Source organism: Onychomys torridus, chromosome 13 (genome assembly GCF_903995425.1).
Source record: "Onychomys torridus chromosome 13, mOncTor1.1, whole genome shotgun sequence".
Lineage (NCBI taxonomy): Eukaryota > Metazoa > Chordata > Mammalia > Rodentia > Cricetidae > Onychomys > Onychomys torridus.
In genome coordinates this window covers 41,697,998-41,710,997 of record NC_050455.1, presented here as the reverse complement: position 1 = coordinate 41,710,997, position 13,000 = coordinate 41,697,998, and the positions used below count along the sequence as shown (strand labels likewise).

Below are 13,000 nucleotides of genomic sequence, written 5' to 3'. Positions count from 1 at the left end.
CTTCAATAAGTACTACCAAGTAAGAGATATCCCCTAAATATTATGGAAACATAAGCAAAATAATTCATGCAGTTTTTCAAGAAATAGAGACACGATACAAATACTTTGAGGGAAATCTGTAAATATCAATATTTAGTCTTCCTCACCATGGGTCAGAGAATTGAACTCAGGTCTCGTGAATGCTAAACAAGCGCTCCACCACTGAGCCATAATCTGAGCCCAATAAATACAAACTTTAGCATCTCAAATTTATATTATGATCAGTTACTAATAAGACATTCTGATCTATTAAACTATAAATGTTATATATCAAGAGTTAATCAAATGAGTAATAATTTTAAATTAAACGTTTTATAAGCCTTTGATTTTTCTAATTTTAAACGCAGTTAGATCAAACTACAGCAGAAGTTTTGAACAGTATTGAAACAAACTACTCTCCTTTTCTGTCCTGATAGTCTCACTACGTACGCTGGGTTAGCTTCAAACTCACGGCAATTCTGCTTCCGTCTCCTAAGTGCCCCACACCCAGCACAAAAAGGCTCTGAAACCACCGTTTTCTCCTCCCCATAATCACATAAAGAGTATTCACTTTAACAAGGCAAACAAACCTTTTCTATGACAGACCAAGGCTTCAACACTAGCATGAAGTTTCCGAAGTTGCTGGTCAAGATTCTCAAATTGTTGCTGCTTTTCTTCAAACCACTAAGAAAAAAAAATGAAAAACGGAGCTAATTTAGGACGAATGAACCATTGTAAATTAGGTTACCAATAGCAAGCTACCTTCCTTGTGTTAGAACAGCAAATTAGCTGTATATAACCATGGTGGTCAACTGATGTAGTTGAGAACTGAACTCAATAAGCAAATTAATATCCTATTTTCTGCTTGTACAGCTTTAAAATGCAATTGTTGGGCTCATTAATTCATTTCATTATTCAAGTCGAAAAATCAGCTCTTACTGCATCCGATTCATTCATCTTGATTGTCATTTTGTTGACAGCGTCGGCAGCCTTGTTCACCATCCTCAATATTCCTGCCCCACTCAGAGCCTGTGTATTAACTGCTCTCGGCAGCTGGAATTGAATGACAAATAAGGGCAAACAAACCGGTTAAAAGCCTAGAGATTTAACTGGGCACAAAAGGGATCCCCCTCCCAAAATAAAGAAAAGAGAGAGAAGAAAAGAGAAAAGAGGCTGTATTTTCTTCACCCTCATACATTTCAACAGTGAGATCTAATTTCTCAAATGCACTACTTGTACATTCTCAAAGGAAAACTTAAAAAATAGACTTTCCATTTGCTTTCCTTCTGCACGTTTACATTTAGATAGAACAAACGCTGTTTGTCAAAATGCATTAAGAAATTGCCAGGCTCTAATGCTGGCCACCTGTCTGCAAGCACCAACAAGCTGCTGTGAGCAAAGACGCTCCTGAGAAAAGTCCCCCATGCTGCGAGGACTATGCTTGTGAGCTTCTAGAAAATTCTGAGACTCAAGCAAAGTTTTTTTAAAATCTCAAGCAGTAACAATTAAGGCAGTGACAGTGGAATTATTTAGAATCTACTTGATTAAATCCAGTTTACATTTTTCAAAAGAGGAACTGATCAACCTCTATCACTAAAAGGCGGCATTTCATAATTTAATTAAGCAAAATCCAAAGTCCCCAAACATGGTCTTACTGTGTTCACTGAACTAATTATTTACTGACTAACCTTATATTAATTATAACAAATGCAAGTGAGACAACTTAAAGTAGAAATACCTCTGAGCTCTCCAAGAACTGTCTTAAGTCGGGATCCTGAAGCAAGGTTGGATGCTTTACTGTTCTTTGAAGATACCTATATTTAAGAGTTGGATTGATCCAATGTTAGCACAATTTTAAATTGTGTTTCAATAAAAGAATAAAGTAACTAGGCAAAAAAATCTTCAATCTATCTCTTATTAGTCTGCAATCACTATTTATCTAGAATTTTACACAAACTGATAAGGCATGGTGGTACACACACAGCTTAATCCCAGAATTTGGGAGGCAGAGACAGAGGGCAGGCGAATCTCTCTGAGTTTGGAGCCATACTGGTCTACATTGCAAGTTCTAGACTAGGTATACATATGAGACCTTATCTCAGGGAAAAGCACTTTCCAGAAATAGAATAAAAGGGTTTTGTTCATTTTTAAAAATTATCTATTTTATCTGTTAATGCCTACCTACATGTGCCACATACATGGCTGGTGCCCATGGAGGCTAAAGCTGGACTCAGAGGCAGTTGGGAGCCACCATGTGGGTATTGGGAATAAACCAACACCCTCTGCAAGGGCAGCAAATACTCTTAACCTTTGAGCTATTATCTCTCTGCTGTGGGATGTCTTTCTGTATGCTGTGAATATATGCTGCTCCCATTGGCTAGTAAATAAAGCTGTTTTGGCCTATGGCAAGAAAGCTTACAGCCTGGCAGGAAATCCAAGCAGAGATACAGAGAGAAGTGCTGGGTGAGAGAGACACAAACCACCGTGCAAGGAGCAGCAAGATGCTAGGGACTGCTGGGCTGGGTGGGACCGGAGCAACATCTAACTACATTTTGGAGCCCTGTCCGGACAAGGCACAGACATGCAGTTTTTACTGTTCAACAGTGCTTATACCAAAAATAGTCAAACAAAAAAATTAACTTAGGGCTGGAGGGAAGGCTCAGTAATTATCAACAGCTGGTCTTGGAGAGGATCCAGGTCTGGTTCCCAGCACCCACATGGTGGTTCACAACCATCTGTAACTCCAGCTCCAGGAGATCCAACCCACTCTTCTGAACTCCACTGGCACCAAGCTTGCATGTGGTGCCTATACTTACAATCAGGCAAAACACTCATATACATTAAAATAATTCTAAGTTAAAAAAATCGATTTAGACAAACTAAAACTAAATTATTAGGTAAGATAATAAGTATGGCATAATTAAAATAGTAGATAAATATGGAATAACTTTCTAAGAATCTAAATAATTTATATTTGCTGTATTTGGGAAGAAGAGTATGGTTCAAGGCCCCAGAAATGTTCTATAAGCATTTCTCCATGGAGGACCAGTCTTCTCCCTGTTTCTGTTTGTCTTTTGAGACTGGGTCTTCTTTCTTTTTCTTTTCTTTCCTTCTTTTTTTTTTTCTTTTTTGGTTTTTTTGAGACAGGGTTTCTCTGTGTAGTTTTGGGGCCTGTCCTGGAACTCACTCTGTAGACCAGGCTGCTCTTGAACTCACAGAGATCTGCCTGGCTCTGCCTCCCAAGTGCTAGGATTAAAGGCGTGCACCGCCGCCACTGCCTGGCCAGACTGGGTCTTTCTATGTAGCCCAGGACATGCCTGGGCTAAAAGTCCTTCTGCCAGTTTATTGAACACTGGGATTGCAGGAGTGTACACCACACACGGCTTCTCCAGACACTTATCAAGTGTTCCGGCAAGCACAACAATTTCCATGTATGTTTCCCTCTTACAACTACAGCATTGTTCAGTGCTCTTGGTGATTACGATGTAATCCTAACATCAATTTCCTGCTTATGAGGTGGTATAGACGCAGGTGTCATGCTACTAGTCTACAAAGCTGAGGACTAATGATAGCATGGTAACAGTGGTACTATGACTTGAAATTACCTCTCCAGGGCTGCTCTTCGTTTTTCTACAAACTCAGTGGACGATGAGTCTTCTTTACCTACTTTGACCTTGGTCATACCTTTGAAGAAGTTGGATGAAATTTGTAAGAATTTTAGATTATGAAACAGGTCATCATAATATCTTCATAATCAAAATATACTCTTAACTTTATAGTAATGTCCCTATGTTGGCATTTGGGATCTTATGTAAAGAGAAACCCATTTTGTAGAATTACATCCCATGATACATTAATATCTCTAATGAATAAATATCTATGACAGTAACATGTATATAAAGTATAACTTGAGCTCTATTTGTGGGTTTTGAATTTATACAGTAAGTTTATACAAAAGTTTACATAGAAATTTCATTATTTGTGGTATTTCACATTTTAAAAACACAAATGTTTTGATATTTCAAGACTATTTTCTCCCTAGACCTGACCTAAATCCTCAGCCTAATTTTTTCCCTACATTTCTTTTTAGAATGTCAGTATTTACTTCTGTGCATGTGTGTATTTCATTACATAGATATGCAGATAGGTGCTGCAGAGACCAGGTGAGGACAGCACGTCCTCTGGAAGCAAACTCCAGTTCTTTGTAAAAGCAGCAAGCACTTTGCTGAGTCATCTCCTCAGGCCCCATTCCTACATTTCAACACGTAAAATGAGTTTAAAAAACTACAGTCACTGAATGTCAATAGAGGTCTTTATGATAAAGTGTGTTAAATGTAACTGATGAATTTGCTAAATGTTTTTCCCTGCTTCAGAACTAGCCTGTTCTTATTTGTCATGACCAGTTCTGTTGTTTTTGCCTTTATTTTTTTGTTTTGTTTTTCCAAGAGGGGTTGGGGAAGAGAAGGGACGGGATAAGAGGAGAGGAGATGAGAATCTGTGGGTTTGAGGCCAGCCTGGTCTACAGAGTTCCAAGACAGCCAGAGCTACACAGTAAGATCCTATCTTGAAACAACAACAACAACAAAAAAACCAAAAACTTAGCCCAGAAAGTTTTCTATTTAAGTATCAAGAAAAAGATATAACAAATAACAAATTCATTTGAACACATCAAATTTCAAAATTATAAATTATAAAATGATTTTAGGCCAAATACTTAATAAAATTAATGGTCAACAAAATTCATTTTAAATATATTTCAGAGTAATAATTTTGAGTGTAAAGAAAATTAAAATGGGTCCATTAAAAATCCAGGACTTAGCTGGGTGGTGGTGGCATATGCCTTTAATCCCAGCACTCCGGAGGCAGAGGCAAGCGGATCTCTGTGAGTTCAAGGCCAGCATGGTCTAAAAATTGAGTTCCAGGAAAGGCTACAAAGCTACAGAGAAACCCTGTCTCGAAAAACAAAAACAAAACAAAACAAGCAAAAAAGCAAAAAACAAACAAACAAACAAAAACCCCAGGACTTAAACAGACTGGTAATAACCTACAAATTTTAAGATATAAGTCTTAAAGTAGAATAATGGGGGCCAGTGAGATGGCAGAGTATATGAAGATGCTTGCTGCCAAACCTGACTAACCTGAGTTCAGTCCCAGGTATCCACGTGAAAGGAGAGCACCAACTTCCCTGCACTGTCCTGACCTCCAAATGCATGTGGTGGGAAGAGTGACATCCCCTCAACAGGAATTAAAGTAGCTAAAGTTTTATAATAAAGATAATCAAGGCTTTCTGATTCTTTTGAAATGTTCTGAATTTGGTAACTAAGCCCTTACTGCTGATCACAGTAGAAATGTTTTTTGTTTTAGTTCAGGCAGGATCTCACTAAGCTTGGCTGGGAACTCAATAAGCTAAGATAATTCAAATAGCTCTTAATGAGCAAAGCTAAATTGAACTTCTCTTTGGACAATATATAGCTGAGCACCAAATAGCACCTAGCTCTTGGAGAAAACATTAACACTTTAGCAACATTAAGTATCACCAGAAAAGGACTCAGTAAATTGGTATCCTTTTTTTGGTTTTTCGAGACAAGGTTTCTCTGTGTAGCTTTGCGCCTTTCCTGGAACTCACTTGGTAGCCCAGGCTGGCCTCCAACTCACAGAGACCTCCTGCCTCTGCCACCTGAGTGCTGGGATTAAAGGCGTGCTCCACTACCGCCCAGCCATAAATTGGTATTCTAATGACCTTAGAAAGTTAGTTTCTAACCTCCTTCATTTGATCAATTTTCAACAACCAGATATTTGTACGTTAGGAACTAAAACTATGACCCATACATTCTTCAAGGATGCACAAGATCATTGCAGCACATATAAACCTGCACCTCTAGACAGGAGCCCTGATTGGGGATGATTAAGGGACACATAAACCAGAACAGCTAAAATTGAATTAGGAATGGTGAAAAGTAATATCTGACATATGCTTACCTACTATACTCTTTTCTGGAGCTGGTGGCACAATGTAACCAACATGTAAATATTTACTTGCTAATTTGCTATGCAAACCAAGAAAGTCACTGAATCTTCTTTTGACTGAAAACTCACTCTTACTGAACATGGAAAGAGAAGTCTACAAATGAAGAAGAAGTATTTCACATTGTTAATAGAAAGCTATCATTTACAAATTAATGCTGCACACAACTGCAGGTATAGTCTGCTCTATTTTGCAAATAAATGCAGAATACTTAGTGTGGCTTATATATAGATAAAGACAATAACAACAACTAAACTAAAATTTAGGGCCTTAGACAGTTTTTTGGTTTTTCGAGACAGGGTTTCTCTGTGTAGCTTTGTGCCTTTCCTGGAACTCACTTGGTAGCCCAGGCTGGCCTCGAACTCACAGAGATCCTCCTGCCTCTGCCTCCTGAGTGCTGGGATTAAAGGCGTGCGCCACCACTGCCCGGCCAACACTTTTTTTTTTAATTAATGTAAGAGGCTAGAAAACACTTGCTTTATTCCATGGTTAACCTATAATACCTTCTCTACCATATTTTTGCTATTAATTTCACCCTTTTGTGGTTTTGAATCAGACAAGTCTTGATATACAGCACCTAGGTTAGCTTTGAACTCATGATGCACAGGCTACTGATTCTTCAATATTTACCCATGGCTCAGACCTCCCAAAAGGAGCTCCACACAGATCTCACTGAGCTTAAACTCACTGAATTGTCCCTGCTAGAGTAAGAGTCTCGGAAGGACAGCACTTTCCTCTCCTGTTTCCTGCTAGTCCCAGGTGCTCGAAACAGAGCCAATAAGCAAAACTCACCCCACCTCACTGTGTCCCTCCCCATCTTGTCTGTCTTTCTCCAGCCACAAAGCTCCTGTATCATAAATAACTATCTTCCCTACTGCTTATATTCCAACATTATTGATTCTCCTACCTACATAATTAAAAACAAACATTTATTTTGATTACTTTCAAAACTGTTTCTTCAGTACCAAGTGCCAATGCCCTCCCTAGGTGCATTTGTTTGTGTGTCTCAAGCTGGCTTAGAACTCACTATGAACTTCTTTCTGCTCGTCCTGTCCCTACCTACCTCCTGAGTGTTGAAGTCACAGGTGTGCACGACTTCCCCTGATTTTCTGTATACTGGAGAGTGAATCCAGGACTTCATGCATGTTAGGCAAGCACTCTCACCAACTGAGCTACACCCCAGTATAAAGTTAAGATCATCATGATAGACCGCCTTCTGTTCCAAGATTTAATCCTTTAATAACTGCAGTGGTCTTTTAACTAGAAATCTTGACCTGTACTTGGATCCTCCCAGTTCACCCTGAGTTAAGACAACCGTCCTAACAAAAATCTAACAGTGCCATGCTTGTGACTGAACCTAACAGCTCTCCTGCATGCTAAGGATAAGATCAAAACTCCTTATTGTGGCCGCTCAAAACACATGAGGTGAATCCAGTCACAAGTCACTTACAGACAAGACTCTAGAAAACACAAAGGCTTGACGCTGGGCTCTTACACAGCAAATCTTTTTGCCTGAAAAAAGCATCCTGCTGCTCCTTGCCATTCCTACTCATCATTCCCCCACCTATGTTTCACCTTAGAACTACTCTGGCTATGCCTAACCTTCAAGTCTACATTAGTTTACTTCCTGCATATGCTGTTCTTATACTCACATCCTCTCTACTACACAGAGTGATTCACTTCATTAAAAAAGCAAAAAGCTCACCTTTGTTGTTACTCTATATGCCATGTAAGCATTCATGCCATCACCTATAAAGAAAAAAAAGTCAAAGAGTATTATTACAATTCAAATGCTTGGGCTAGAGGCGGCAAAAGGTAGACTGCTTGCCTAGTGTACGTAAGACCCTGGGTTTAATTCTTAGTACCACCAAAATAAATTAATTGAACTAAATGCTTTAAAATAAAAAACAGAAAAAAAAAATTAAAAGAAAAAAACACCATAACCATATATTTAAGTGGAAAACTATAGGATCTAACAATCAAAATAACAAAAAGAAGTACAAAAAATAATAATGACTCACCAACTTTTTCTGGATCTGACACACCAATTTCTATATCAAAAATATCTCCATTTGCTTCTTCTTCAATCTATAAAAGTATATTTTGGTGTTAAAAAATTCCATTTCTCTTGAAGGTAACCGGCAGCTGTCTAAGTAGATTCGTGGCCCTGTCAACAGGAGGGAATTTATGCCTAGTACTGCAGTTCTAGCCAGCTCTCTCTGTTCTAAAGAGATCCTACCACTGTCATTTCTCCAAACCAATATAATGTCCAATTGTATTCTAAATACTCCTCCTTATACCCACAAATAGGTGTAGCTCTTTCCCATCATCAAAGAAGTTTCTTTTTGCAAAAGATGGAGCCTATTACAGAGATCTACAACTAGTCAACATATAGAGAATGAGAGACTGCCTTGTGCCCAGACCAACGGACAGATCTACAACGCAACCCTACATCTAAGACTCAGGAAAATCACGGAAGAGGGCAGAAAGACTCTAAGAGCCAGAAGATCACTGCTAGATACTGTCTTTAGGCATGACAGGAAAGCCACACCCATGAAATCTCAGCAATATGATTGCCTCCACAAGATCTGCAGATGATAATATCAGCTGACATGCCAATGTGGGTGGGAGAAATTTCACAAGATCCCTACCTTTAGATGAAAGGTACAGATAATCACTGGCTGCCCAGAGAGGGAGAATCTGTGTTCTCTAGGGATGAGCCCACTAATGGGAGATCCAATACCAAGTGGACAGTCATAAAACACAGTACTCATGTATGAAATTTTCAAAGCACACAAAATTATAAAATTCCAACTTATATTACTGTTACAGTACCAATGACTAGTTTTTACTATTTCTGTCTACTAGGGTCATATCACAATAGTTTAAAAACAAATATGCTGACTGTAAACAAACAAAACACTCAAATAATAAAGATCATATAGAGAACAGAAAATTTTGTCTTAACTCTTCATATGTATGTATAGAAAAAAATAACAGAAAACTTTTTAAAAAGGGGTGTGTGTGATTTTCTAACTATTGTGACTTTTTTGCTGTTGCTGTTGTTTAATATGGATTCTCTTGTTCTTTTGCCTCTACATCCTGTGTATTGGAATTAGAGTGTGCTCCACTATACTCAGTTAATGAATGCAATCTTTAGATTTAGAGTAATAAATGCTAATGCCTTACTTTTATTTAGTTTCCCTACCCTACAGATTTGACTAGTCTACCTAGTTAACTTAGTCTAGGGTTCCAGTTTCTGGCTCTCTAGCATTGGGATTTATGTTAGTTAAGGTATTGGAACCGCACGCGCACGCACACATTATCCACTAAGTCATTATCCCAGCCCCACCCTTGCCCTGTAATTTCCAGTCCTGAATAACTAAAAAGAACTCATTACTTGAACGAGTAGAAACTTAAATACTTGTAGAAATTATATCTAAAACCAACTTTAACAGAATGATTCTGCTAATTATCTAATAAAAAACACCTTTTTTTTTTCCTTGAAGACAATAAAGGCCCGTAAAACTCAATTTTCAAAATCAACAAGTAGGAAAAATAACTTGATGGGACTACAGAGAGACCCTTTTGAAGGCGCTATTTAAAAACAAGCATTTGGGGATGGAGAGGTGTCTCAGCTCTCCTAGAGGACCCAAGTTCAATTCCTAGCACCCACATGATGGCTCACAACTATCTTTAATGCCAGTTCTGGGGGGACGACACTCTCACACATACATGCAGGCAAAACACCGAAATAACAATAAATAAATTTTTTAAATTACAAACAAAAAACCAAACAAAATAACCAAGCATTTCAGCCAGTCCCATGCCTTTGATCCCAGGTCTCAGGAGGCAGAGGCAGGTGAATTTTTCAGTTCAAGGCCAGCCTAGTCTGTATAGTGAGTTCCAGGACAGCCAGCGCCACAGAGAAACACTGTCTTGAAAAACAAAACAAAACAAAGAAACAAACCCAAGCATTTCAAATATTTTACTACAGAAAGAGTTTGCAGAAAGGTCAGCAGGAACTTAACTCAGAGGTAGTGTGCCTGCCTACCATAAACAAGGCCTAGATTCTATTCACAGCACTGAACAAAAGCAAAAAACAAAGGACAAGAAATCTCAGAGCATTAAATCTCCAAAATGTCAAGGCAATATTAGTAATATAAAGCTATAACAAAAGCATATCTCCTAACCATCTTTCTTTTCAAAGTCACGTTTTTATAGAGACATTAGCTAATCTTCTCTACCTGGACACCGTGATTTGGAAAGATGTACTAACTGTTAAGTGAACTCCCCTTTGTAAGCAGCACCCAAATGAGAGATGCAAGCAACAAGTCTACTTCCAGCTTGCCTACCAGAGACGCCTCTTCACCCTGCTAATGCAGCTGCTACCCTATATTTAACGCTGCACATACTGTTCACTAATTTTATCTGTTTTTAGTGTTCATCTCATGGAATCATGCAGTGTCAGTACTCGTTTATTTATATCTTACGACTTTCCCTTTGTATTACTTTGGGGAGGTTATTCACATTTGTATAGTCATTATTTAATTACATTGGTTATAAATTTCCAGTTGAATAATTTTTAAATGTTTTATATTTAAAATAATCTCCATAGCATGATTTTTTTTCTTCTTCTCCAAATGTGTCATTTCTTTTCTTTTTTGTTTTGTTTTGGGGTGTGTGTGTGTGTGTGTGTGTGTGTGTGTGTGTGTGTGTGTGGTTTATTTTTAATAATTCTATCCTTTATAATAAAGTAGAAACGGTATCAGGTCATGAGAAAGCAACTTTAACTGATCTGTGCCTCTTTAAAAAAACAAAACAAAACAAACTAGGGGCTGGAGAGATGGCTCAGAGGTTAGGAGCACTGGCTGCTCTTCCAGAGGTCCTGAGTTCAATTCCCAGCAACCACATGGTGGCTCACAACCATCTGTAATGAGATCTGGTGCCCTCTTTAAAAAAAAATTAAAAAAAGGGTTGGGAATTTAGCTCAGTGGTAGAGCACTTGCCTAGCAAGCACAAGGCCCTGGGTTCAATCCTCAGCTAAAAAAACCAAAAAACCAAAAACCAAAACAAAACAAAAAACTAAAAGCTTAAGGCAGTTCATTCAAATAGAAATAAAGACAGGCTTGGGCTGGGCATACAGCTCAGAGGTAAACCAGTTTCCTTTCATGCAAGAGCCCCTGGGTCCAATCCTCAGTGCTATAAAAATAAATAGGGGCTAGATAGCAATCTTAAGTATCAACAGTACTCACTATCCAAATAGTACTCACTCTGTCAAAGAAAATCACTTATAGCACCACTTAAGTACTTTCACCCATCACCTGTTCAACAAAGGAACCTCAGAGGCATACACTATTATCCTAAGACCACAAATGTCAAATACCTCGATTTAATCACTAACAGTCTTCTTTTTTGGTAGCTCTGGGGACAGAATCTAGGATCCTGAGCATATGAAGCAATCACTCTACCACTGAGCTACACTCCAGCTTCAAACTCTTTGATTTAAGAAGGTTAAGTGGTAGGGTCTGGTGGGATGGAGATTTATTTAGAGAAGCTAGACCAGGAGCACTGTTGAGTTTTCAGCCAGTCGGGATACTGAGTCTCAGGCCAGCACGGGCTACAGACTCAAAAAGACCCTGTCTCAAAATCAAATCAAACCAGAACAAAAAGGATGTGTGTGTGTGTGTGTGTGTGTGTGTGTGTGTGTGTGTGTGTGTTTAATGCCAGGTCTCACACTATGTAACCCTAACTGGGTTAGAACTTAATTGTAGAACCAGGCTGTCTTCTAACAAACAGAGAGCTACCTGCCTCTGCCTCTCAAGTACTGAATTACAGACATGTGGAACCACATCTTTTTCTTAGAGTTTTACCATCCAAAATGTCTGAAAGGCTTTGATTAGGAATAATTGAACAGGAGAGAAGTGCTGGGTAAAGAACAAAGATGTGTATTCTTTCCACATTAACCTAGATTAAGAAAACCGTCTGCATACCTCTTCCCTGGATCTATCAAAGATCACGGGAGCAGAAAGGCTCTTTGACTGGATTCTAGGAGCAGTGAGTGCAGTGGGCGTGACAGGAGTGACTGCAGGCGAAGGCTCGGAGGAGAGGATAGGCTCCCTTTCTGGACTGTCCAAAGACACTTCTTCTGTGGCTTCTAGACATAAACGAAACAAGTTAATCAAGGAAATTACAGCATATAGCAGTTCATGAAATATGAAAAACACACCTACAAGCAAGTCTCAAAAGTACCATGATTTATAAGTTATCACTACAAGGGATTTTATGCAACTAATTACTTAGTTGTTTATGAAAATTTTACAACAAACAGGAACTGGGTTGATTTTTATGAAGAACTGTATTAAGTCAGCTTAATTATCTATTCTAGGAGAAAAGCAATGATGTGCATTAATTCCACATTCATTTGTGTTTGGATTGGTAATACATCTTACATGTGGTAACTTACCTTTCAAATATTTTATTCATGCTAATATGATTATTTCACACATATAAAAACAAATTTTATGGAAGAAAACTACCTTTAACTATCCCAATTGGGATTGAAAATCTGTTATGGGGAAACCCACCAAGTTAGTAATCCAAAGCAATTAATTGCCAAAGATTACTGGATATTAGTTGAATATACAAATATGACACAAAGCAAAGAGATGTTTAAGTTTTAATTTTAAATGCTCATTCACTTGTAATATCTAAAATTAAATATATTTAAAATCAAACCACATCAATAAACTGAAGTCTACAGACTATATAGTACTGTGCTAAATGCAATGAAGAAACACAAAGAAATGGAAAAAAAAATCATACCTGCCCTCAGGGAGTTTATAATCTAGTTGAGAAAACAAGACATGTGGAATGTTAAAAAATAATAAGAGAATTAAGAGAACAATAAAGAATGTTATAAGACATTCAATTACTATATAAACGGTAGAACAACAC

The 13,000-nt window shown here is 38.1% G+C and overlaps 1 protein-coding gene across 3 annotated transcripts in view; it reads right to left on the bottom strand.

Moving 5' to 3' along the window:
- Snx2 (sorting nexin 2) overlaps positions 1–13,000 on the bottom strand; it is a 44,258-nt gene that overhangs the window by 12,681 nt on the left and 18,577 nt on the right. For 2 of the 3 annotated variants that reach the window (XM_036205041.1, XM_036205043.1), the window contains exons 3-10: positions 12,037–12,200; positions 8,065–8,131; positions 7,749–7,792; positions 5,998–6,139; positions 3,624–3,702; positions 1,757–1,832; positions 958–1,071; positions 609–702 (exon numbers count right to left, since the gene is read on the bottom strand). In XM_036205041.1, coding sequence (XP_036060934.1) covers positions 609–702; positions 958–1,071; positions 1,757–1,832; positions 3,624–3,702; positions 5,998–6,139; positions 7,749–7,792; positions 8,065–8,131; positions 12,037–12,200 — 780 coding nt within the window. The remainder of the gene's footprint in view (positions 1–608; positions 703–957; positions 1,072–1,756; positions 1,833–3,623; positions 3,703–5,997; positions 6,140–7,748; positions 7,793–8,064; positions 8,132–12,036; positions 12,201–13,000) is intronic. The other variant, XM_036205042.1, reaches the window with a different exon arrangement.